The sequence below is a fragment of the Parambassis ranga genome, chromosome 3 (assembly GCF_900634625.1).
Source record: "Parambassis ranga chromosome 3, fParRan2.1, whole genome shotgun sequence".
Lineage (NCBI taxonomy): Eukaryota > Metazoa > Chordata > Actinopteri > Ambassidae > Parambassis > Parambassis ranga.
Window position 1 is genome coordinate 5,975,019 of NC_041024.1, and position 26,389 is coordinate 6,001,407.

The 26,389-nt window shown below is 41.0% G+C and overlaps 3 protein-coding genes and 1 non-coding gene across 6 annotated transcripts in view; 1 reads left to right on the forward strand and 3 right to left on the reverse strand.

Moving 5' to 3' along the window:
* Positions 1–18,311, reverse strand: part of itga11a (integrin, alpha 11a) — a 50,560-nt gene extending 32,249 nt beyond the window's left edge. The window contains exons 1-2 of one of the 2 annotated variants that reach the window (XM_028401399.1): positions 18,205–18,311; positions 16,993–17,041 (exon numbers count right to left, since the gene is read on the reverse strand). In XM_028401399.1, coding sequence (XP_028257200.1) covers positions 16,993–17,011 — 19 coding nt within the window. In that variant the 5' untranslated portion in view covers positions 17,012–17,041; positions 18,205–18,311. Of the gene's footprint in view, positions 1–4,113; positions 4,301–16,992; positions 17,042–18,204 lie in introns of those variants that run through there. The other variant, XM_028401398.1, reaches the window with a different exon arrangement.
* trnav-cac (transfer RNA valine (anticodon CAC)) lies at positions 5,488–5,560 on the reverse strand. The gene has a single exon. It is a non-coding gene; the product is annotated as a tRNA-Val (tRNA).
* Positions 18,312–18,674: 363 nt separating the features above from the next.
* Positions 18,675–20,721, reverse strand: LOC114433093 (nuclear factor 7, brain-like). Its single transcript, XM_028401408.1, has one exon. It carries the CDS (start codon positions 20,408–20,410, stop codon positions 18,953–18,955), a length of 1,458 nt encoding a protein of 485 aa, XP_028257209.1. The 5' UTR covers positions 20,411–20,721; the 3' UTR covers positions 18,675–18,952.
* Positions 20,722–23,526: 2,805 nt separating this feature from the next.
* coro2ba (coronin, actin binding protein, 2Ba) overlaps positions 23,527–26,389 on the forward strand; it is a 30,406-nt gene continuing 27,543 nt past the window's right edge. The window contains exons 1-2 of one of the 2 annotated variants that reach the window (XM_028401409.1): positions 23,527–23,637; positions 24,966–25,079. In XM_028401409.1, the coding sequence (XP_028257210.1) occupies positions 25,065–25,079 (15 nt within the window). In that variant the 5' untranslated portion in view covers positions 23,527–23,637; positions 24,966–25,064. Of the gene's footprint in view, positions 23,638–24,872; positions 25,080–26,389 lie in introns of those variants that run through there. The other variant, XR_003670337.1, reaches the window with a different exon arrangement.

Genomic DNA, 26,389 nt, shown 5'->3' on the forward strand with positions numbered 1-26,389 from the left:
TCCAAAAGAAATGATACAAACTAAACAAATGTACTATTAGGATTCAGGTCAAGTGAAAATGAATTCTAACATGATGATGTCATAGCCATGGCTTGTGCTCTGCAGACATGATTTTGTTGTTTTGGGTGTGTAGCTGTTTACGCGTTGAGATGCAGAATAGAGCTTACATACTGAGCAGCTGTATTTCAGAGTTGTCTGCATTCCTCAGATAGTGAGTAAATATTAAGTTGTCTAAACACCAAACCAAATATCTAGCCCTGCTGTTCTGTAAACCTGAGTCCAGAACAGCAAGTCCTGGGACTGCAGGCAGCGTCAAAACCATCAAGACCACAATATAATCATAGAATGAAGTCTTTTTTTAAGACACAAGTCTGTCACACCTTGTGTGATTGGCGTGACTATACACTCTTTGTTCTGTTTCATGAAAAAGCTCCATTTAAATAAATGGCCATCTCTGCCATGCATGACTCTTTGTGTAAATATTGACACGTTCTCCATTGCTCATTTCCTGTTGTATGAATGGTTCACATGTTCAGCTGGTCTTTCATCCGAGCCACAAACATCCTCCTAAAGTTTCTGTTTATATAGAAGCATAAAAGGGGTGACTGAAAATAGACTGTTGAGAACAGAAAGGTGTATGTACAATAAATAAAAATCAGGAGAGAACTATTGGCAGTGTGTTGTAACATAAATCACTGTGAAAGTAGAGGCAAGTGGACTGCACCAATATGGAGACTGCTGATATGAAACTGTTCAGTCCAGGTGAACGAAAACTAAGAATAACCTTATTTTATGAGACAGGGACACTGCATGATGTGTTAAGAGTGAAAGCATGAGAAGTTTCCATTTCAAGCTACTAATGCAGCAGGAGTTTAATATTGTCTGTAATATCAGCAGCTTCTAACACAAGGTCAGAGTCTTGCTGGGTTTCCTGTGTACTGGCTTCCATGCCCAGATAAATAAACCTCAGTTCGGTGGCTGCCGGTGCGACCCGCATTAGTCCAATGCTGCCTTTGGCTCAGCACCAAGCCCCTGGAGCTCTACCACAAATCTACTGACATAGAGCAGCCGTGCCGGTGCATTGTGCAAACTGCTGGCTTGGAAACATCCTCATATCAGCTGTACTTCATGCAGAGTTATAAGATGTATTTTGTGAGAACATGGAGCATCATGATGTTTGCTCTCTTTTTCAATGGAGTGTGCATGTGACAGGATTTATCGGGCCAGTTGTGAAACCTTTAACAAAAACGTAGGTCTCCACATAAAAAGATCTCAGAAGCAGGAGAATGTAATGATTTTCCATCGATCCATTCTGGGTTTCCATTCCAATGGATTTTTACTGGAAAGACACACTACTTCACAGTGGACAATATACTTTCAAACATTTTGGCACCTTATATCAGTATTACCCGATGCCAAAGTAACTACTGTGGGAGGCTGTGGGGGTATCTAAAACCAGATGTTCCCACTGCACAACAGCCAAATGGGCATGGCTGAACAAGCTCCTAATCCACTGAGCCAACAAAAAGCTCTCTGGGGACTCAAATTCTGCATCTGTGGTAGCACAATACAGGATGTGTCCCACCAGCTATCACACACAACTACACTACTCCATCATCATTGATTAATTTGTTATTACAGACACAATCAAATTATGACTTTTGGCAGTGTAACGTCAACAAAAAACTAGTCCTGTTTAATGAGTCAGTAATTTTAAATTATTCAACTGCAATTAAATCAATTAATTGCTTCAATTATTCATTTTGATATAACTACCGTAGGGACATCTGTTGCTAACAACATTTTTAAACTACATAAGTATCAACAGAAATAACTTTCCCTGCTGTTAAAAAAATGATCCTAACAAAGTTTGTTTCGGTTTAACTGCTGTCATCAATCACATTTCAAAAAGTACATCTTCCTCACAGGCAGAAACAATGGTGCAGAAAATGACAAAGCCCCCTGGTGGCGGCAGGATTATGACTACTGTCCACTAAAAGCAAAGGTAGAAGGCAGATGACTGTACTGTTACAGCCGCAAAGGGAAGAGGTCAGAGCATTTTACTCTGGTAAATCAACATGAATCCTAATGACAGCTAGCATTAGTTTATTGTGTGAGCACTCATGGAAAACAAACCAAAACAAAACATAATTTAAGGACAACCCTCCCCTAAAACATGTCTGAATCAGTCAAGTACCTACATGTTTGGCAGAAATATTGTAATTATAAAGGCAACAAAGTCTAGAAAGGAAGAAGTACGCCATCTTAAGCCTTGGCTCCATACCAATATCTAGACCACACCTGGTCAAAGTATGGCCTGCGGACCAGACCCGGCCCCCTTGTAACTTCGGCCACGAACAACCATCCACCCAAAAATGAACAGAGGCAGCAAAGCAGCAAGTTGTTGATTAGACATTACCGGTAACATCTTTCCAACCCTCCTTTTCTCTTCCCTGCTGCAGTACTGTAGCCATCCCATAAAAATCCCAGTTCTTCTCTGAAATTCAGAACTTTGGGATTTAATACTTTGAAAAATTAGTTCTAACTCTAATGATCTTAACATGCTCTGCACTGTGTGTGTTTCAACATGCAGCCAATGCACACGCACACACAAGTAGACATGGACACACACAGGGTAGAGAGAGGAGAGGACAGAAGGGAAACGAGTAAATGACCGCAAATCTAGACCCTCGTCCAGTAAACCGGGGTTTGTTGGGCTTGTTTTCAGCTGTTTTTTTGTGCTGTGTAGCAACAAAAACTCAGTTTGGGAAACGTTCATATTTTGGTTATAGTCTTAGTCTTATAGTCTGTTTATTTAATCCTGTCAGAATCGGACACACTGATCTCATGCCATAATTGAGCATACATGCATTCTGGTTGCCCTTCAGTACTTTTTATTTAGTAAGTCAGCTGATCATTCATAACTTGGAGTGCACTCTTCACATTGTGCGTTAATGTGAAAGTCACAGTGGGAGCTCTGTATGACAGCTTTGTCATCCCTGCATGGAGAGGCCAGATTGAGGCTGGACTGTTTTATCTCAGATGTCTCGAATACATCGATATGCGATGGCCCTACTCCAAGGTATTTGGAGGGGCTCATCCAAAAGTCTCTGGAGGTCACAAGAAGCAGACTAAGACTGCTTCTTACATGCTTTCCAAAACAATCTTCTACCACAACCAGCATCGAGTCTTTCTCCAGTCTCCAGCTCCAAGGTCAGTGTCTCCCTCACTGTGGCATCAATCCAAAACTTTGTTCCAACAAATTCCAAAAACAAACCAAATATTTACAAAAGAGATTTCCTCTCTTTCACTTCTCAGTCTGTAACATTTACTAAATTTTTAACATCTTCTTTATGATACAGACAAGGTTCACACACGTAATGTAGAGCTATGGTAACAGAATGCACAGAACATACAGTATGTTTAAATGGTTTAGCTGCAGTTCACAGTACACTGAGCTGAGTAACACTGACTCAGTTGAGTGGATTTAATTAGCTTTACTCTAACTTGTGGCAGCTTTATATAACTTTATGAGACTCATGTTAAATGCTTGACTTTGAAAAGAGATACACATACATTCCTTTGATCCCTTTTATTCACCGTGCCCTTTCTTCTAGATACTGTAATAGAGATTTCACTGTTAATTGACCACATTACTGGCTGCGCACCAAAAACTCTCACGTCGCTGGAAACTTGACTGTCAAAAGATAGCATCAACTTTCATTTGAGAGAGCATGTCTGCTTCCAATGAGATGTATAGAGCAGCTCTGCAGACCATAAGTGGGACAATGCATATTCTACAGTACAGTTTTTTGTCTTTTACCACAGTATGGAGTCAAGCTGTCAGGTTATGATATCATCACAGAAACAGACATTCTTTTGCTATAGATATTTCGGTACTGGCAAACTGAACACAAAACAGTGAACGAGCGAAGCTTTTTAAAACAGTCTCAAAGTTTCCAGTTGCTGCTGGAGCAACTCAAAGTACCAATTAGAGTGCCATCAATACGCTACATAACTATGAGGGAAAAAAAAGATTTATACAGGATGCAAACACATATGCAGACATAAACAATAAGACACACCATGTATATATAAAGAACTCTCCCTCACCTAACTGCTGACTGCAGATCCAGAGCAGGAGAAACCAGTAGTACTCCATATGTTTGCCGGTGCAAGTGAGCATGTGATGGTGTGTATGAGTGATGACGGCTGTGAGCGTGTGTGTGTGTATGTGTGTGTATATGTATGTGTATGTGGTGGGCTGAGGCGCAGAGACCCAATGGCCAGCACAGTTAAAGATCCCACTCTTATTGACTCAAAGCCAGAGTTAAAGCACTGCCTATATCTTGGAAAAGTAGGAGGGGATTATGGGAGGAGAAGGAGGTCCATTCTGACACAGCGGGCTGGAACACTCTGCCTGTCACACACTCATTCAACCAAACACTCCCAAGTGACTTGAGGAAAAGTTTTCAGCAGTGAACGCTCTGGTGCTGGGTATTTATGGTGATGAACTTTTAAAGAGAATGCAGTGAGCTGTTAAGGTGTCAATCAAAATGTCTGTTTTCAATATACAAAAATTAACAATTAATTAAAAAGTGAACTACTTTAATAGAAATAAGCACATTTTTTAAATGTCTAATAGTTAATCTAAGAAAACAGTAGATAAGTAGCACCACCATTCCCACCAAACCTAAATAGTCTTCTTTTAGACTCCAACTGTGCACCACAAATGTGATCATCATGGCACAACCACAAACTAACCAGTGAATTAACAGTGGAACGCAAATGTGGGGTTTCTATGTTACCTCATCTCCTCGCATTGAACCATCCAGTTCGAACTACAGAATGTATAATGATCCCATTTACGTAATAAGACATAGTTTGTGTACATTAGCTCTGCTGAAATCAATTTGTGGTCACCTGGTAGATCTGCACTTTACTACTTAGCCACCACATGTCACATAAATGAACATCTTCTCTTCTACATCTGCAGTATTTTCACTTTGGTTTGGAAAATGTTTTTATAGTGACAGCGATTGTAGATTTGTTTTAGGAATAAAGTAGATCAGCACCTGTTTTTTTAATGTAGCTATGCAGAGACTGTAATATATAACGCAAGGTGGGAGTTGAGAAAAATATTTGGTTTGGTTTTCTGTCTTTATTATAAAGTGACAGTGAAGAGAGAGTGACAGCAAATGTGGGAAAGAGAGCAAGGGAATCACACAGAAAACAGTCACCAGCTCTGTGTGGTCTAATATTACGCATACACTCTCAACCAATTCATCCCACTACTCAAGAAGATTTTCACTTTTTTAGGTTAAAAACTGTGATACCCTGTGTTTAGTTGTGAATTTACTCCACAGAGGCTCTTTAGGTCAATTTATGGGGGTTGAAAATACCGCCTGGGCAATATGCACCCTAGGAAAAGATACGATAATCCTTTATTAGTCCCCCCCCTTGGGAGAAATTAACAAAATACTCAGATGTTTCTGCCCGGTTTCGAACCGGGGACCTTTCGCGTGTGAGGCGAACGTGATAACCACTACACTACAGAAACCTGTACATGCACTTTAAACACTTTGAGGCAGAATTCAGAACAGATTGACTTGATTAAGTGGAAACTAGGCTGAAAAGCAGGTAAAGCTTTACTGGTTTGTTAAGAAACTAAATCATTTATAAATGAGAAAGGCTTTATTGGGGATTCAGCTGTATTAAAATACAACATATGTGATCTAAAGGTGTAAAGGAGCAATGCTCCAGTTTCCCTTTTGATAAGTTCTTGATAGCATATTTTAAACATAATGATTGCAGTCTAGCAATTACATTACATCATTGTTTTTTAACATGAACTCAATGGTTTGGCAACCCAGTGATTGGAAGCACTCGGCTTCTAAAATGTTCCTGGTGGGACCTGAAGTTGCAGAACTAACATAACAAAAACATGGCACAGCTCGGTGGGAGCCCAGTTTAAGTCTATCCAAGTAGTTTTGATGCTTAAACCAGGCCAACAAACTGGAAACTAAAGTCAAAGTAATGTACCAACATTGGACACAGAGATCTGGTCTTTTCACATACTATAGCCTAGCAATCATCTGTCATTTTTATGTGAGCATGTGTTGATTTTAAAGTCACAGACTCTGACTACAGATTATCAAAGGAGTCCAGAGATGAGACTGTGATAAAGTGATGAGTGAGGGACATATATACGGAGTATTAAAAACAAGCCTTCAAACTTAGGTGTCCTGCACATCATTCAACAACTACCTCACATACACTCCCCTGATGGGACAGGCGCTCAGACAGCCCATGCGACTGACTGTGAGACATCTGTAAAACTCATCATGGAGCCAGTCCAACACTTCCAGATCTGATATCTATCCTCTGAACAGCTGTCTATCCGAGAATCTGTCAACTGAAAAATATACATCTTTGGCTCAAACAGACACTTCCTCTTAGTGTGCAACAACGGTCCTTTTTGCTTTTCATCACAGAGCAACCACACATCACACAAATCAAGCCAGTGTGTTCGCTGAAACCACTTAGGATAACCAAGCCTTGAAAAAACAGAAGAAAAAAAAAAGGAATTAAGGGTGCTTAAAAGCTCATTGGATTTAGTGCTCCTTCATCGCTTCTCCTCAGTAGACTGTTGGCCCCCTTGTTTCTTCTTTCAAGTCAGGAAATTAAGCCCCGTGCCCACTGCGTATGTGAACTCTGTGTCCACACAGCAGTGCTGATATGCATCTCGGCTACTACTGTACTGGGTGAAAAGTAAGTGATACTCCAGGGTCAGGTATAGTACACATGATGTCTGGATTAGGTGGTTAGGACTTTTCACTGTCTAAGACTATAAAACCGTCCCCATGACAATGACATTAAGTTGTGCTTCCTGCTGACATTCGTCTGCGGAGTATACCAGGTTACATCAAGAGCGTGCAGTAATTTCCTTAGGCAGACTAACAAGACAATGCAACAAAGGAACATTTTAAAAGGCTGCCCATCAAACTTGATGGAAAGAAAACCTTCCCAAATTGAAGGGGAAATCAAACATTTATAGGGGTTTGGCAGTCATTATGACATAAAATGTTCTCCATAAACATGAAAAGTTTCATAACAAGATTTTTGAATTCAGTATTGTGGGTATAAACTCATGGCTCAAGAATCTCCCACTGTCAGCTTGTAAGACGTATGACAGATTGGCGAGCAACCTGCAATTAAGATTAAGGTCCTGTGCTCTGAATGGAGGCAGTGTGCCAGTGCCGTATAAGGAGATAGACTGGTTTTGTCAGGGTTTCAAGACCAAGGGGGGTGGTGAGCAATTCTCCCAAATGCCTTGCTGCTAACCAAAATTGCCATGTAGATATTTGACTTTCTGTCTATAAGTACGGGACTGAGGTTAAGGGGATGAGAAGCGAACAAACGGAGTGTGAAAAACTAGGTTTTGAAAACCTAGTCTATAGCCCTCCTCCAGACCATATGAGCCATACAGAGTCCCACTGTGCAGTGCAGCCTGAAATCCATACAGAACAGGAGCGGCACATTTTCACGGCCCTCTTTAACACCACACCACAACTGCAAGCAATTACCACAATCACCCCTGGATTATCTGTTTGTGTGCGATATATGGCTGTCTCCTCAGGCTAGAATGGGACAAGTCCAGTGGGATCAGACCTAAAGAAGCAAATAGCCAGCCCTCATCTGAATTCAGGCCAGCTGCTTGCCTCGTGTTGAGACCCAGTATCTATCACTTATCATAATGTTGTCAGATTTGAGACCTCCAAGGCTGCTTTCTGGGGCTTTGGTTCAACTGAACCGCTCCTGTCTGAGACACCAGCGCTTAAACATTAGCTCAGCAGCCGAGGTCAAAGTTGAATGAGGCAGATTTTTCAAGGGCTCGTCCAATTCAAATATGAATATTTTCACAAACGTCTTCAAATTTGATTCAGTGTTTCTGGAAATGTTTTTATTACTGAGGAAAAATGCCCAGGAGGTTACATTTTGACAGGCTGGGACATAACCTTTTTTTTACTGAAATGCAAGCATTTTATATGCCAGTTGGCAACGCTTTAAAGCTAAATTAATTGATTGTGATTCACAAGGGGGCAGAAAAAAATCATCACCCAGGCTGACAGATGTACTACTGCAATCTTTGCATCTTCTGAAATTTCCTTCCGCTGTCAGAAATCAATTGTTTCAAATCCCAAAAGTAGACAAAGTAAAAACAAACAAAGCATCAGCTGCATAAATGTCCGTGTTTACAGCATCCGGCCAATAATTTAATACTGAAGGCTTTGATTTCAAAGTTGGACAGGTACAAAGGCTTGTTATTATGAACTCTCATGTCACATTGGGCTTCCCCAATGTGAATGGGATCTAAAGAAACAAGACAATAAGACTAACTGTTCATGTAGTGACTCAAAAAACTGAACTCTGGGTGTGAAGCCTCCACCTTCTACTGATACTCTAAGTTCCATATGACCACAGTCCCATGTCCGGTTGTCTCTTTTACTACCTCAGATATTTCTTGGAACTGGTTCTTAAAACATTCAGCTGTATATGCTGAGTGTTATTGCCCGTGGAGATGTTACTTTCCATAAATCACAGCCAAGAAAGGCAGGAGCAGAATGAAACAATGAATGTTTTTCAGGCCATGGAGCACTCACTCAAAAGTCCTCCAAGGAACTTTTCGAAACATGCTGCAGTTCAAGCAGCTTGTTTTTTGGCCCGTATCATTTGCTGTGAGGACGACTGGGAGAGATTACTGTTCAGTTCCAGCAAGTAGCCCTGCATAAACCATTAACCTGGAGAAAGTGTTCTCTGTCAAGCACTACGGGCTGCAGCATACATGAACCAAACAAGACTCCATCCATGATCCACAGAGATGGATTGTCAGTTTAAAATTACAGGTTAGGCTTTCTTAGCATTTGTGAGGTCTAAGTAGTGTGTTTCCATTAACTTAACATAAAAATGAAGATACAGAAGGATCGTTATTCAATATAAAACCAGGCCCAGTGTTGTCATAATAAAATATATTCAAATAAATGCTTATGAAAGAGAAATTCAACATCAGCGCCACTGGCCTCCCTTGGTGGTATACCAGAGAAATAACTGTAAACATGGGGCAGTGAACCAGTAGCTCCAGTTTTCAGATGAAAGTGTTGAGTATACAGAGTGAGTTTTTTACTTTTAAAATATTGTTGAGGGCAAAATTTAAGTTGCACCAGATGGAACTGAGTCAATTTGTAGTTTCCTTATGAACTGTTGCAAATGTTAACATACTGACTTATAGTTAAAGAATACATAGTGTCAAATTGTATCCTTCTTCCATTAATTATGGTTAAAGTATTAAAGTCAGGTCTCAAATATGTTAAATCATCTTTCAGCAATGGAAGGAGGTGGTCGACCAGTGATGAAGCAATACAAATCAAAGCAATATGAGCCGATCTGGATGAGGGGAACTTGAATGACAGAATGCAGCCTGGAAGAAATTCAGTGGTTTTGATGCCGCCAGAATGCAGACTGTGTTTTTTTTTTTTTTTTTTATTCCTTTTTGGGCCCACAGTGTGTCTTGACTGTGTGTCATGGGGATGCATGTGGCTTCAGATGATACCTCTGTTGTAGGAAAGTTATGTGTGTACTCCACATGTAATCAAGATTATATAATGTGATGAGGAAATAAACATAGTGGGGACCTCTTTCTGTGTGTGATAAACTGAAACAAACCATAGCTTTGGTGCTTCTATATACTGTAAGGACTGTGGATGTTTTCTAAAGATGGCATTCAGAATAAACAGCCCATCATACATTTAAACTCAACCTGATATCTATGGTTTGAAGCTTCAAAGACTGTCTGCATAGACCTAAGCTGAAGTGGAAAGATGTAATGCATCCCACATATTATTATGTGCAAGTAACTGTGGTGTGTTTGGGAAAGCCAAATCGGAAATACAGAGTTATAAACTGAGCTTCTGTTAATTTGGGGCTGAATAAGCAGGGCAGGCTGAAAAATAGCAGGATCTAAGTAAATGTTCTGTACCCCATGATTCATTTACTAATTCTTTTCTCTATATATATATGGGTTTTTTTATGAAGTCAGAGTCGATGTCACTTTAATCATTTTCATCAAGAAAGAAAGGAAGGGAAATATGTCAGCCGGCGGAACATGCATGCGTATTTCTCTATGTGTTCATGGGGGCATAGACTTTTAAAATGTGTTTAATGTTATGGATTCATGTGTTTAAAGATGATCTTTATTTAACCCCTTACCCTGTTTTTAATGCCTAAATCCAGCTGCGATTGAAAACAAAACAGCTTGTGGTGTTGGCGGCGTGGGGGGGGGGGGGGGGGGGGGGGGGGGGCGGGGGGCTCTAACTTAAGAATACTGAATGCAAGTCCATCACGTTGCATGTACTCCCCACTGTCCAACACCTGCGTCCTTAGACTTTACGTTTTGTGGCTGTCCTATTTTGCCTTATGTGGCGTTCTTTTTCATGACGATGTGTTGCAACCTTAACAAGCTACATAGCCAATAAACAGTGCATACCAGGTCAGCCAAAATACTGCATCCTCATAACAGTCTGCTTTTGTGTAGTGATAGTAACGATGGCATCTTTGTGGCAGGACAAAGTATAATATTAGCTCGTTATGGCAACTGCTGTGATTTAATTTTTACAAAGATGACATCTTGACATTAGCATTTTCTTGACCAAGGTGATCATTAATAAGTAAAACGACTGTGCTACACAGTAAAAGACTTGAATAACTCGATAAATCAGATTCCTCCTAAACCCTATCCTTTAGCTTTTTAGCCTCTTTTTTGGTTTCATGGAATCCACATTTACTGAGAAAATGCACCAGTCTTCAATCACTGTAGACAGCCACTGCAGGCAGTGAAGGAAAAGAAAACTTCCGGACCGAGACAGTTTGCTAATGGAAACCAAAGCAGACTATTAGTAGCTAATAACAAAGTGCTACAGATACCGGTACCTATAAAGTTTTTGTTGTAGTCACGTTTGTCAACTTAATATAGAGTTAAAAAATAAAACAGTAAGTGCACCTTTAACTTCCCTGCCTTCATTATTCACCATCAAGAACTTGGTGGTGCTTTTCTGGAGGCTAATGTAGTGACTCTGGACATGTTGGAACAGACTTTTTTGAACTTGATATCTATGGATACCAAAGCCAAAATGGCCCCACAGTACTCGTCTTGTTGACAATACATACAGCTGTAGAACAAAACAGCACTGTGTTATTAACCACTTAATAGGTTTAAATCTACGAGTTTGAGTGGAAACTCTATTAGAATCATCACAGCATTTAAAGAAATCGTTTTTCAACAAACTTGACACATGCCCCCACAGCGTGCTGTTTGACTACTACTTATTTTTTGGTCACTGATACAAGCTCATTAATAGCTAAATATAAATGGAAAAAGACAATATTCTGTATAGTAAAAATGAACATATTAAAGAGCCACATACAGAGAATGAGAGAAGTAAATGTTTCTGTCTGAGCTCGAGTGAGTCATGCTAACTTTTCCAGATCCCTGGCAGAGCTTTGTGCAGGTCGACTTGTGCCAGTAGCAATAGTGGGAAATAGACTAATGTGGAAACTAAAGCCACACGCCACAAGATGGACGACAATGGAACGCCACAAAGCTCACACATTCAGATTCAGGGCAGAGCCTTGTCTCTCGACACCCAGCTTAAACGCTAAGCTTCCCTGCACATATGAAGTTACTTTCATAGACGCAGTAATGTGCAAATGTCAGTAAGGATTTTTTTCCTAATAATGGAAACAATATAGTCATAAGTGAGGCACAGTCACAGGCATACAGCATACAGTCTCTCTCTGATACAAGCCACATCCTTATAGTTTGACTTTCCAGGGGAGACACACACAAAGAATTACGGTTATTCACCACAATCCTATATCCAATCAAGCAACTCACAACTCATGCAGAGACTTAGGTCATACTGTCTTGTGGCCTAACATAAACCTTTGCCTCCGTCACGTCTTCATTGTGAGAAAACACACACTCCTGTTTCATTGCACTTGGATTAACTTTCATCGTGAGACAGATGGAAAAACTGTACCCGGCTTTTTTCTCCTCCTGGATCTCAATGGAAAACCTAACTGTCTACAATTTTCTGCTTGTAATTATTAGGTTTCATGAAGCTTATACGCAATTATCTGTTGCAGGTTGACCACTCAAACACCCAGTTAAGCCCTGCTCACAGACTTTTTAAAACGCAATCCTTCTGACAACACATCAGCAGCTAATGCAACACACGGGTGTTTCCAAAGGGAAAGTCTATGTGTGATGGCATTCTTGTTGTTTTACACCCTGGCAGCTACTGTTCCAATGAGAGTTTAAACCTTCAGTTTATTATTGTACTAAGCTTGGCAGATCATTTGTTCGGGAGAAGACAGATTCAGTTTCCCCTAACTGTGTTTGTGTTTTTCATCAAACTATTTAATTTGGCAATGGGAAGGTGTCTGCCCTACACAGGCTCTAATTCAGTCACGGTTTGTGCTGTACATTGCATTTAAATACATCTGCCAAGACTGGTTGCATATGTGAGCATTAGCTGCAGAGGCTTTAGCTGTAGAGGCTTTAGAGTACTACCTGTCCATGAGAAGAAACCTACGAAGGTATACAGAATTTACACAAAATATTGCAGCCAGCAACTTCAGCCAGAGCATTCTGTGAGCTGACAAAACTCTGGAAAATGGAACAATACCTATATTAATATTCAATATATTTTATAGCTGTGCAATTTCTGGGAAAGAAAGCATGTCTAGAACAGCAGCTAACATAAGGTCAGATTCGCATTTGTGGTTTATGCCACTGGGAATGGAATTGGGGCTCTGATGCTGGCCTCTCACCACAAGGGCCCCTGGCCTTAGGTCAACCCACCCCACTGTAGAGAGCCCTTGATGCTGGGAGGAAATTTAAAATGTAAATATGAATAGTTTTACTACCACCACTGGGTGCAGCTTACACAGTGTAATTTAAGCTAAACCACTCACTACTCACTACAGGCAGATATGGTGTATTTTATATATGATGACGGTCTGTGGTGACAACGGCTAGAAACTATGATGATACAGGCAGAGACACAAAAAATGCTTCATCCAATCTTCTGTCGATGATTTTCTGCGCCTGCCCTTTCCAAACTTTTCTAAGGACTTCCCATTTTTACCAAGAAAAGTATTAGGTCACTAATTTGCAGTCTATGTACCGTCATCGACACTGTAAATCATTTCTAGGCAAGCATGGTGGGGTGTTGGAAGGAAACACTGATTGCAGACACTCTTAGGGATTGTAATGTAGTATTGGTATGTGTGGTCTCCCAAAGAGGACACACTGATGGGTAATAAGTTCCACAAGAAGCTGTCTTGTCTGTAGCTCCTTGTTTAAGAACAAATCAACATCAGTTTTTGCACAAAGATAATGGGTTTGCTGTTTAAAATTTCATGTGATGACAGAAGAGTAACTGCTACTAAATCACTTTGACATTTTCCTTCAAATTGTTTGGTTTAACTTCTTTTATAACTGTATTCCAGTATAATATTCTACTTTATGTAATATGGCACCTTTATGGCTATGCTTACTATTACACTAGTCAGGTTTGTACATGGTTTATTTATGATATTTAGGGTCTTTATGTACAAAGTAAAGCCTCACAGGAACACCGCAGCCTCGCAAATTATACCAGACACATAAAAATAAAGATATAATGATCCTGAGCAGGATACGTTCCTCAAGAAAGTCTGAAAAAGGAGCCGCTGAAAACGCTCAGCACAGCTACCCATACCAAAAACCACCAAGATATATAGCTGGCTGGTGCCTCATTTTTACTTTGCTAAACAGCTGGTGTCCAGGAATGAGATGTTTAGCTGGAAATACCAACTCAGACGTCAAACGACCCCTACAGTTCTGAGATTTACTGTAAGACGACGGCACCATCCCTGGAGCAATGGTCCGGAGCTGCACAGGGTCCCTGCATGCTGAGCGTCTTTCCTCTGTCAGGCAGAGGGAAATATGCCCCCCGTGAATGTCGACAGCTGAAACTCCCAGTGCAATTACACAGTTTATGAGCACCAAGTCAATTCTGTACCTGAAGACTTCTGGTTACAAACATGTCTTCTGCTTTTATATCATTACTCCTCAGATAGTGATGAGAATACCACTTCTCTCATGATTTGCAGTCTCTCAGTAAGTTTGTCTGATCAGAGAACTCCAGGCAGGAACACACAGATTCAGTCAATTAGATTATTGTTTTTGGTCTTCAAACATACAGGCCTTTCTACTAATTAGCTTGTATTTTCTTTCTCACACAGCCTCAAATACTTGTTCCAAACACCAGCTGTTTCCACACAGATGTGAGTATGCACGTGTGCTATTAGCAGCTACAAAATGAAGCATTAGAGGGATAACCAAACACACACCAACTGTTGGCTGATTGCATGCATTTCTTTTTTGCCTGTATAGAAGGAACTTACATTTTGAAAAATGTATGCTTATATTCCCCCATGTGAACACATAAAAGTACACAAAATAATATATTCAAGGAGAGTACAGTGCCTGGAGTCAGACTGTGATTAGGTAATATCTCTGTGACATGCTTGAGGCTTCCCTTGAGTTCTTAATATGATCCAATACCTCTGTTGCATGGAAATTGCATCTAAATTGCTTTATGTCATGATGAATCAAGGCAAACACACAGACTGAACAACACACTGTGTCACTTGTTCCATGTGGTAGAAATATGCCACTGGTTTCAGGCGGCTGGTGCTAATCAGACCGTGCATGCGATCCAAGTTTGATTACCAGCTCAATCAAACACAATCAAGAGCAAAGTTGGGATGCAATCAATCCCCGGCAGTTAGGATTCAGGTTTGGCAGATGTAAATAATGCAACAATAGACCAGGAAGCAGAAGGAGTCGAAGAACAGACACTAATTTACAACATTGTAGTAAAAGCCTCAGTTATAAAGATCACAGGAGCATTTTTGATTCAAGAACCACCCAGCAAGTAAGTCTGTGTCTGTTTTTGAGCTTTCAAGTAACTGACCCGACTTTCTGACCCTCTAGTGTAGGCAAACATGACTCAAGAGTCTTTGTTTTCACTTTTACTGATTCGCTGGAAGAGATGCAGACTTCTGCAGAAGGTTCAATAGCATTCCACTGCTTTTATGATAAGCCATAGCCTGTTAGTGCTAAGCCCGAGAGTGAAAACTTCAGGCTGGCCAACAAGCTGTGTAAGCAATGATGTGAGCTGCACTAATTGAAGAAAGAGTGTTGGACTTAGCATTGGACTAGAAGGCTAGCCTCTCTGTCCTCGCAGCTTTTGAGATAAGTAGACCACACAGCCACATCCACACCACCTCTGTTCTTTGTTATACTACCATCTCAACAACAACAGCATCATATATAGAGTAGCACCTTTATGGCACAGCAGAGCCAACAAACATAAAGAGAAGTCAGAAATATGTCAACTGGCAGACTGGTATGCTTCAGCTTGGCTCCAAATGGAAACCAAATGAACATAAAACGCTTCAGATTCATTGGTGGGGACAGAGCTGACCAAAGGAATATTTAAATGTGCAGTGTCTGCCAAACTGACTCAGTTCAGTGAATGATCCGGAGGGAATTATAAGTTCTGAATGTGTTTTCCCCTTGCTTACTGAATTTTACAAGCAACTTTGCCTTTATTGTAAAGATAAAATGAGTAAACTGGAGTTGTGTGGCGTTTTCTGTCTCTTCTAATGCAATATCATGGAGGAACATTTATATCAGACCCTGGCAGAGTGCAGGGAACCAAAGGTATCTCTTTCTTCTGTTGTATCCATATTTGACAAGAAGCTGTGTACCATTTCCAGTCATTTTTTTCTTTATTTTAGGTCTACTGAATTGCAAAGGTCTGCTTAACTGCTACCACATGTTAAGCCTTTGTACTGCTGTCATTGACTTAATGTGATCGTGTTGTTTTCCAGACTCTGAGTGTGGTGGTGAATGAGAGGGGAAAGAGGGCAGATACAGAATGACAAAGAAAGCGAGAAATGTAGAAAGAATGTATATGAGCATCTGGTTACTGCGTTTGGGTCTTTTTCTACATGGGAGCGATGCTAAATCCCTGATATACTGTAGCTCCCCTCCTTAAAACATCTTAATTGCGTCATGTATTGCTTTTATAAATCCATCTATAACTCACCAACAGAGTTACCAAGGCCGTTTAAAGAGTAGGAACAGAAGTTATACAACACCTAAAATTATTTATGCCTCATAACTGCAAACACTGAGAAGCATCTCTCCATGACACTGACATGAATCAGGGCCGAAGAATGGCTAAGAGGGATGGGGAGCTTTTTTTCCCCATCAGAGAACTCTGTAAATCTGCCCCAATGACCAGCAGGTGAAAAATAGAGCAAATGAAAAGCTCTGGGAAAAGAAATGTATCTAGAGGAGACTAGGATGGATTAAAAACTGGTGGAAAATGACTTAAAGAGGGCAAGACCGGAAACACACACACACACACACACACACACACGTGTAAGAATTTTGGCTTCTCTGATATCTATCTGTGATAGATATCTATACTATAGACCTCTATTGGCTGCTTTGGTTGCTTCTACATGGGCCTTCTCCTGATCTTCTTCTTCACTCAGATAGAGGAAGTGGTCTGTGTGCAGACTGTGGCTGGCTGGAACACTGTCCTGTGCACTGGGGAAGCCGAAATCTGAGCCCCTGTGCATTAAATGTTCCACTAGAGCAACAATTTCTGTGAGGGGAAATCATGCGGTGAGCTAGTGTTAGAGGATCCGAAAAGGGGGGGGGGCACGCAAAGGGTAAAAAAGGAAACACACAGAGAGAGAGAGAGAGCTGGGGTAATGGGGGAATTGCTCATTACTATAAATGAGAACTTGGCGGTTGAGTGTCGGTGGATGCCACATACTGTAGCTGTGGATGAAAATGTGACCACATACCTTTTTTCTGATGCATCATTCTTGTGGCTCTCTCTCCCTCTGCTGTCAGCTGGCCAGCAAAGCAGACAATGAAGACATAAGGAATGAAGTTAGAAAATAAAAAATAATCTTTATAGTACTAACATATAGGTTTCAGGACATAAACACACAGCATCACATGTGGACACCCTTAAAGGTAGGGTAGGAGATTTCATTCTGATGCACTTTTTGTTAAATTAGTGTAACTTATCTTTACAATCCGATAGCAACCAATTAGTTCGGCAGTTTTGCATTAAAACGAAGAATATGAATCATCTGTGGAAGCTATAAAACACTAAAAACATCAGCCAATCCTCCGGGTGGACCCTGCGTGGAGTATTGGCTGGTTGTCACTCTCTTCCTGCTCTGAACGCACCAGAGAGGTTTGTGCATGATGGCCGAAGTCACAGACCACAGCTCGTCTTCAGGTAATGCCTGAATCCATGTGAATGGGAGGCGTGGCTTCGGGGTCAGCTCCGAGAGAAAGGGGTGTGTGTTTACTTCTGAAATCTGGCTGACACTCACTTTCAAAATCTCCTACCCTACCTTTCAGTCCAGGACCTATTTTGTTGTGTTTAATGCACACATCTGACTGACTGACTGACTGATTAATAACAAATTAATATCTGTGACATTTCAATCCCACGTCAGCCCCATATCAAGCATGAAATTACTTTTACGTTGCACATTTTAAGTTGCCTATGCAAGCAGCCTTTTTGCAATATCAGTCACCCCGCTGACTATTATTACAGTGTGGTTTCTGAATAGTGAGTCAGCCACAGAACAGGGGTCCCTGTAGGTGAGTGTTCTCATGGTTTACACATGCTTCCCAGCCAGTGTGAGTCAGCGGTTGGTTGCATCAGATTATTGTCTCTTTTGTAGCAGTCATTTGCTGAATGAACCGATTAAATAATGCCTACAGAACAGTTCAGTTGGAATGAATCATGAGGGATTCCTCCGAGCACCAGCGTGCGTCAACAGGCCTAACGATCATGAGCCAATATCGTGCATTATAAAAAGTGCTGACTGCTGGCAGACTCACAGGTTTTTAGAAATCTAACCACATTTTCTATTGCTACCAGTTGTTATGAAGAACTACTGATATCACGCATAAATAGATTAGAAACAGTAGTAAGTCTGCTTGTATGTAACATGAGCCAAATGGAGACAGTGTAGTGTTAAATTTAAGTTTACCTTTGACAAACAAAGCTAACTTTGTTAGCTTGAAGACCTGCTGGTGTCTCCTCAGTCAGATCTGCACCTCGCTTCTTCTGCAGCTCCACCCTCTCATTCCACTTCTGGCCTCAGATTGTCAAGATGACAAGGTGACAATCTATGTTTCTAAACAAACAAGATTTCATTCACAGTGCTTCACAGGGTCTACTCGTAGACAGTATATGAAAGATGAACGACTTTACAGCAGAAATAAACATGTTTACAGCAAAACTATTTTTGTATTTTTATATAACTCAGAGGATTTAATGTGATGTGATTTTTCACAATAAGAGCCTGGTTCTGGTACATGAGGCTGATCACCAGCAGATGGCGACATACTCCTTTACACCACAACAGCACACACACAAACAATTGAAAATTTAATTCAAAATGAAACAGGAAAACAAATGAAGTAAAAACATGAATAATGACAGAGAAAAGTGCTCAAATATCAGCATATGCAAACAGAAAAGCATGGATCAACAATATCAAACACAGGAGCTTAACATTTTAAAGAAAGAAAACAAATAAATCAATGGATTAAAAAAATAAAATAATAAAATCAAAAGAAATCTCAGAAACATCTTTTGTTCATGAAAACCACTTTGGATGATTAACAGTCATTCAGACTACAGAGAAAGTGACATTAAAAACAGTTTGAAAGTCAAATATCAGAGACAAAAGGACCCAGAATGAAGGTCTGATTGTAAAGCAATAAAAAAAGTCATCACATCCCTAAACATCTGAGAGAAACCTCAGACTGACACACTTTGACATCAGTGGTTTCTGCACCGGCAGCATCTCCGACACTAAAATACGGGAGGAGTTTCTCAGTGAAAGTGTCTCTGTGAGTGTAGATGTGAGTCATGTCTACAGAGTTGTAGAAGGACACCTGCCCCCTGTCATAGTCAAGCTGGACTCTGATCCTCTGGAGACTCTTCTGCACTCTGACAGTCTTACCAACACCATCAGAGTATTTTCCATTGCGATGCCATAAACACCAGAATCCATATTTTGACGAAACTAATATCTTTACCTTTCTCTCAACTGACTCTTTAACTAAACCCACGTTCCAGGATGGATGGCCTCCCACCTCCACCTCCCAGCTGTGCTTCCCTGAGCTGAAGCCCTCAGAGCCTAAAACATCAGCACATTTAGTGTTTCTCTCTGGATTATCAGGAAGCTTCTGCCACGTGCCTCCACTTCTCACACTGGTCAGATCATCAGACAGACAGAGACACCTGTGTGCAGTGTTAGGGTCCAGAATGACGGGACTGAAGTGGACCTTGTCCTTCATCTTCTCCCAGACTCTGAAGGACAGGTTGCCCAGGTGTTTGGCCACATCTATTAGTGCTCCTGAGACCAGCTGTGGGTCTGACAGTGAGCTCTGGGCTCTGGCTCTGCTCTGAGTGTCTTTATAACTGCTGAGGAACGACACCTGCTGTTTCTGCAGCTCTTCTTCAACAGCAGAGATGCTGTCCGACAGAGAGCACATCTGCTTCTGAATCCTCTTCATCTCTCTGCTGATAGTCTTCATCTTCTGCTCCTCTTCCTCCCTCAGAGCTGCCAGTCTGGACTCCTCTTCCTCTCTCAGGAACTGGTGGAGCTTGTTGAACTCTGCTCTGATCTGCGCCTCTGTGGACAGCAGCTGCTTCTTGACGTGTTGAGACATTTCACTGTATGTGTCCTCCACTTGTTTGTGTTTGTCCCTCTTGTCCTGCAGAGACTTTAAGTCAGATTTCAGCTGCTCCTTCAGGTCTTTGACTGCTTGTTCTACAGGAACCACTTTGTGAGTCTGGTGCAGAGAAAACTCACAGACGGGACACACAACTCTCTGCTCGTCCTCACAGAACCAGTAAGGTACCTCTGAGTGTTTGTCACAGATCACCTCCTCCTCCTCCTCTTTTACTTTCTTCATTTTCTTCGCCTCCGTCTCATCTGAACTGGTACTCTTGCTTTTAGCAAAGCAGTCAGCCAGCTCCCTCAGAGAAGGATTAATGGATGGATTTAACTGCTGTGATCTTCTTTCACAGATGGGACAGTTTTTGTTTGAAGTTTGTTCCCAGATTTTCTGCAGGCAGCTTGAACAGAAGCTGTGGCTGCAGCTCAGAGTCACAGGATCTCTGAAGGTCTCTGAGCACACACGGCAGCTCAGGTAGTTTTCAAGAAGAGTTCTCTCAGCCATTTCCTCTGATTTCCAGTATGGTTAAAAACACACTCACCAAAAACACAGCCTGTGTAGTTTAGCGGGTCTTCAACGTGGCACAGCGGTCCCTCTTTCATCAATTCAGACGTTTTGCTTTCGTTTTCTTGTTTAACGGTTGTAGCTGATTTGCTCCCACTAGTGGGCGCTGTTTCTGTGTGAAACAATGATAAAACACTAAATACACACGGGAGCTCAGAAATTCAAGTTGTCTCCATTGAGTATGTCATCACTACGACTGGCATTACCGCCACCTATACTATACTGGAGCGTGGGCCTGAGTGGAGAGAGCAAAACAAAACAAAACGGTCCGTCCTTCTGCTCTGCTGATAGGCTGATAAGAGTGACTGGGCGAGATATGGGGGGGATATCATTAGAATATTAGAAAACGTAGAGACGTAAAGACGTAAAACACTGAAAACGCCGTACGGCGTATGACGTAAAAAACGGCGTTTTCGACGCCGTACGACGTAAAAATGGCGCTTTCAGTACTGGTGACGTGTAACGTGAGTGGCTTGCGATACATTAGCATGTTAGAATAGGACGTGCTTACACTGTGTTCGGACTTTATGCACAAAGTCCAGAGTCTGTTTATACAGAATGTTCAAATATTGACATTTGAACACTTTATATTTGTACAGCTGACGTTAACATCTACAGTCTGTTGAACATGTCCTGCTTCTGCATCCTTAACCCTCTGATGCATGAATTATGAACGCCTTGGTCAACACATTTAAGTGTTTTTATTCTTCTCAGGACATGAAAAAAAAAGTTCAAAATGTTTTTTCCAAAAATGTGATTTTTTCATAAAGTTAGAGACATGTCCAATCCAGTGGACAACATGTGCACTGGATGTGTTCATCACTGTATAGGCGCAATGTTTAGGCCTGAATAAGAAAACCAATGACACTGACTCTTACACCTGAATGTGTCAAATCATCTCCAACAGGAGAAACTCTATTGTGAGTCATCACAGTTCTAAAAGGATACAGGACAGTATTACCAAACCATTACATTAGCATGGTGGAAGAAAACACAAACTGATATTTTGGTCTCTGCATCCCGGAACACTTCTATGTTCATAACACCTAGGCTGTATAAAAGTTTGCAATGCATCCAGGGCACAGTGGCACACAGCATTGCATGCAGATGTATTTGGTCTTCCATGTGCATGCAGCATCATGGCATCTATTTGCATTTTTCACATCTGTGAGTTGGGGCCAGTGATATCCTGTGCCAAACTATTACTACTACTACTACTACAAAATATGATAAAATAAATATTAGAGTAACAAAAACTACAACTAATCTGCAAAAAAAAATATTATAAACAAATAGCTTATAAACATAACAATTATACACTGACTTATAACCAAAACAGTCACAAGAAACAGTGAAGCAATTACATGACTTGTGTTAAAAAATATACTGGGTGATGCATGATGTCCACTTCATTGGACACATGGTTAATCGTATTTTTCTACATATTGGACATAAAAATTTCATATTCCAAACAGATAATATCCTTCCTTAGATGTTACTGCATATCATCATATTTTTTTTTTCCTGTGGGACTCTTCTAGATTAGAAGAATTTAGCAGGTATGCCAGCCGTGGTCGGCAAGGGTGGCTGTTTGTCGGCCATCTTGGATTCAGAGGAACTTTTTTTGCAGTTACACTGACTCACCACTGAGTTGACCTCAATAGAGTATGGCAGCAGAGCCAACTCTAAAGGCTGATGTGCAGATCCACCATAGAAACCAATGCATTAAAGAGAAATTTACTTTTTAGTAGCTGTCCACTGCAGTGACCACTATGCACCAGAGGGTTAAGAATCTTCTTCAGGTTCAGGTTTACAGTCACAGGTTGCACTAAAACCACAGCTTTGACAGCAGTGTGTTTAGAGTCCCTCTTCTTTGTCTTCATCTTGTGGGACACTGTGGACACACTAGCTGCCTTTTACCTAGACATGTTGTTGATGAAACAGCTAGCCTCCGTGAAGCTAACATCAAAAATGCTAGTCATGCTACACAGCCATTCTGCAGTGAATGTTTGTTATGAATCTTCAGCTCATTCATCGGTTATGTTTACTGAAGCCTCTGTTTCCCCTGGTTAGTTAGCTACCTAGTCCCAACTGCATGGTATTTGAAAGTCGCCCGCTTTGTTTGCTAAAGGTAAGTTTTAACTTTTATTTACACATGGCACATGACAAAATGTGCTGCTAAGCTAAACGAACCGTTAGCTTAAACATTTAGCTAATTAAACCTTTGGTTAGCATTAGAAACATAGACATATGTCTATGATTAGAAACGAAAAAATGCATTTGCTATGTTTATATATTAATTAGACGCTCAGTAATGGTTATTTATTTCAGGCCTTTCTAAAATCACGGAAGATTATTTTTCTTTTCGCTTATAATTTGGGGAAAATGAATGAGCATCTATTATCATTCATTATAATTGTTTTGCTTCATAAAAATCTACTACTTTGTTTCCAGAGTGGTGGTTTTGAATGTTTGTTATCGGAGAGTATTTAAACCCATTATACAGCAGTTGGTTTACTTACTTAACAAGAGACTTGTTAGTTTGTTCTTGTTTAAACCTTAGGTTATTTATACTATACAACCTTGCATGAGCAAACCAACATACATGTAATGACATGATTTGACCACAAGGGGGCAGCAAACTGTTAATTATTGTGGGCTGGGTTACAAAGCTGTCAGTGGGTCAGACAAATAAATAATAAAGATATGAAATTCCTAATGCAAAACAGATTTTGAAAAAAGTAGAAATGAATCCCAGATGTGAAGCAGACAGTAACTGCTGTTTATTATTTGTCAAAATAAATGTTGACATCCATTGGTGTTGATTTCATTATGATTTTTAAAAAATATATATTTATGTTTTGTACTCCCCTCTTCTCTTGGAACAGGAGCATGCAGATATGAAGTGGAAAATGTGAGACATGGCGGCTCCTCCTGGTCTGCAGGTCTCAGGATTTGTCACCTCCACCCAGATGATGTCTTTTCCTGTCACACCACTGAAAAGGTGTGACAGGAGAAGATGTAGGATCTTAGTGCTTCCAAGGTTCCGGCTAATTAAACACACAAGAAGTGAGTTGGAAATATGGCACAACCTGCAAGTTTCACACTGGAATGGAAGAAAACACTAGATTGAAATGGAATGAAGATCATCTTCAAACGCATTACAGGTGAGTCTATGTTTGGTAATTTATGCATTTCAACAAATTATTTCTTATATATACGTTTTTAAACTGAACTCCAGCTGTTGACCCACTCCTCCACACCCACAGCGTGCAAACAGACACAGGAAATATTATTGTTTTGGGCAGGAAATACAGAGAATGGGGCCTTTAACCCTCCTAAGATACACAACTGAATGACAATATGAGTGACTGCAATACAACCACTATAAGACAGAAGACTTTAATCCCTGTACAATGTATTTTTTCCTTTCAGTGACTTTGAGTCTACCATGTACAGACACATACAGTATGTACACATATGTACACACAAGTACTTAGATTTCGATGCACAAAACAAAGCCAGTATTGTGTGTCACAGCCACTAGAGAGGAAGAGTCTAACTCAGCTGTGGGAAGTTGAGCCATGGTAACTGTGCTGGAATCTTGGCCTGTCTCTAGCATCCCTTCGTTTAGACAGTTTAGGGTGACAAAGATGTGTTACAGTGGGATTGTGGGTGGATTGCCTTGGTGCTACTACACAAAAGGACTTTAAAATGAAAATATCACACAGTCTCTGATGTCTTTGAGAGGTAGAAAGCTTAAAGTTACAGTTATTAGCTAAATGCATGGCTGCATCATGTGCATCATATTCATGCAAAATCCTTTTAGATGTTCCAAATCTGAACACAGTGTGACTGTAAGGAGATAAAATCAAAGGGTGCAGATTTTGCATAGAGCATATACATGTGTATCATTTGTGTTGGATCTCAGATTTAGTGTTGTTGGGCTTGATGCAGACATCTAAAATGCTCTTGTCTCCTCCTGCTTATCCCGGTGTTACACACATTCACATACACGCACACCAGATTACGTGCAGCTAGCTCCATGCCTGAGTAGCAGACTGCGACACAGCGTCCAGCTCCCTCCCTCCCTCTCTTCTGCAGTCCTCTCCTGTCCCAGGGAGCACTGCTTCCAGCTCCTCCTGCCTGCCTGCCTGCCTGCTCATCAATAAGCTGTATTAGCCCATCACTAATCATATTGACAGAGACAGAGAGAGAGAGAGAGAGTAGGGCAGCCAGACTTTTGAGTGCATCATCACTGTGTGTGCGTGTGAACAGTTGGTGAAGGAGGCGGCAGGGAGGAGGCAGGGAGGGAGGGGTGTATCCTAGCAGGGAGCTTTTCCCTGTTGTAGTAACCAACCGCACGCTGACTGCCAGCCATTACTTCACTGCAGCAGCAATCAGCCCTCAGTACTTAGTGAGCCAGACACACTAACCTGTCTGTCCCCTCCTCTTTTCTCTCTCTCTCTCTCTCTCTCTCTCTCTGCATATTCAGCAGAGCTGCCCTCCTCTCCTCCTCATCACTTTGCCACTCCTGCGGCATTGCTCTTTGCTTGAAGGGGACACTGGCCTGCTCCTCACCCACTGATTCTGCATGACTGTCACAAAGGTAAGACTGCATCGAATGGGCAACAACTTCCAGCATGTCAACTGTGATTTTCTGTTTGGGGTTAGTCTGGGGGACTGTAAAGGTTATTTAAAGCAGTATTCACATATGTGTGTATGTGTTATTGTCAGTGGATTAGTGAGGAGGAGTTTTGGAGAAATGTTACTGTGGGCAGCCAGGTGATGTTGCTTTAGGATGTGTGTTTGTATGTTTATCCTCTCTTGCAGTCAATGTAGTTGGACAGTGTTTGTTGTAGGCATGAGGAAGTTTTATATGTAAACTTTATTCAAAAAGTCTGCAGGCATCTTCAGGTCATGTGCTATAATTGTATAACAATATATTGGGGTTGGTGCAGTACAAGTGAAAATATTTAGCTAGTATGAGTTGTTTTATTTTTATTTGATTACAAATTTTGAGAAATTCATAATCGGGTCAATTGGGATTGTTTGCTAGCAGCTGCAGAAGCATAGCTCCTAACTTTGGCCTTGACAGATAATGATTTAATATGACTTTTACTATCAGCCTATATGCAGTTTGTGGATTCACATGAAGGAATAACGCTATGCTTTCAGTGTGCCTGATTAATTCAGTGGTCTTCATTGTCTTTGATTATATCTAAATTGCTGTCAACATCACTTTGTTTAATGAATGGTTGTAAAAACAAAAACAAAGTTCAGCCTCATTATGTGACCACACCAGGGATTAAAGGAAAGTTACCACAAGGCACCACCAAGTTTTAGGCAGTTTTTTTAATGCTAGGTCAGATGTTGGTGGTTAGGCACATGGCAATATGGTGACAATTATGGTTCCAACTTTGGGAATAGATAAAAAAGTAATTGCAGTGTCCTCTCGAGTAGCAAATGTGTTTGTGTCTGTTTGTGTACTTGTATTAGTGGTGTCCAGCTGATCTCGATGTGGGTATTGGTGGTCGCAGTCGGAGCTTAACGTGCAGCAGCCGGTTGAATCCTCTTAATCAATTAACAGAGAGAGGGAGGAAGAGACACACCAAGAGGAAATTAGCACACCTTCTCCCATGTAGAGAATTAACCCGGACCAGAATAGATGACCTACTGTAGACACAGGACAATGGCCTATTTACTAACACTTATGGTCAAACACCTGCAACCAAAAGCTCTAAGGCTTGTGTTTCCACGCTGTGCAAATTCACAGACAGTTGCTCTAAAAGTACAATTTTTCTGTGTGTGAGAGAGAGAGATTGTGTGGGAGGTGTGTGCTGCTGCCGCTGCGTAGGTGGACGTTCTCCACTATGAGAACTGAAAGTGGAAAAGGTCAGGTGCTCATGTGCTGGCAGT

What these genes read in the sequence shown, in the direction of transcription:
- LOC114433093 (XM_028401408.1), bottom strand. Translation starts at nt 20,410, where the DNA reads ATGGCTGAGAGAACTCTTCTTGAAAACTACCTGAGCTGCCGTGTGTGC.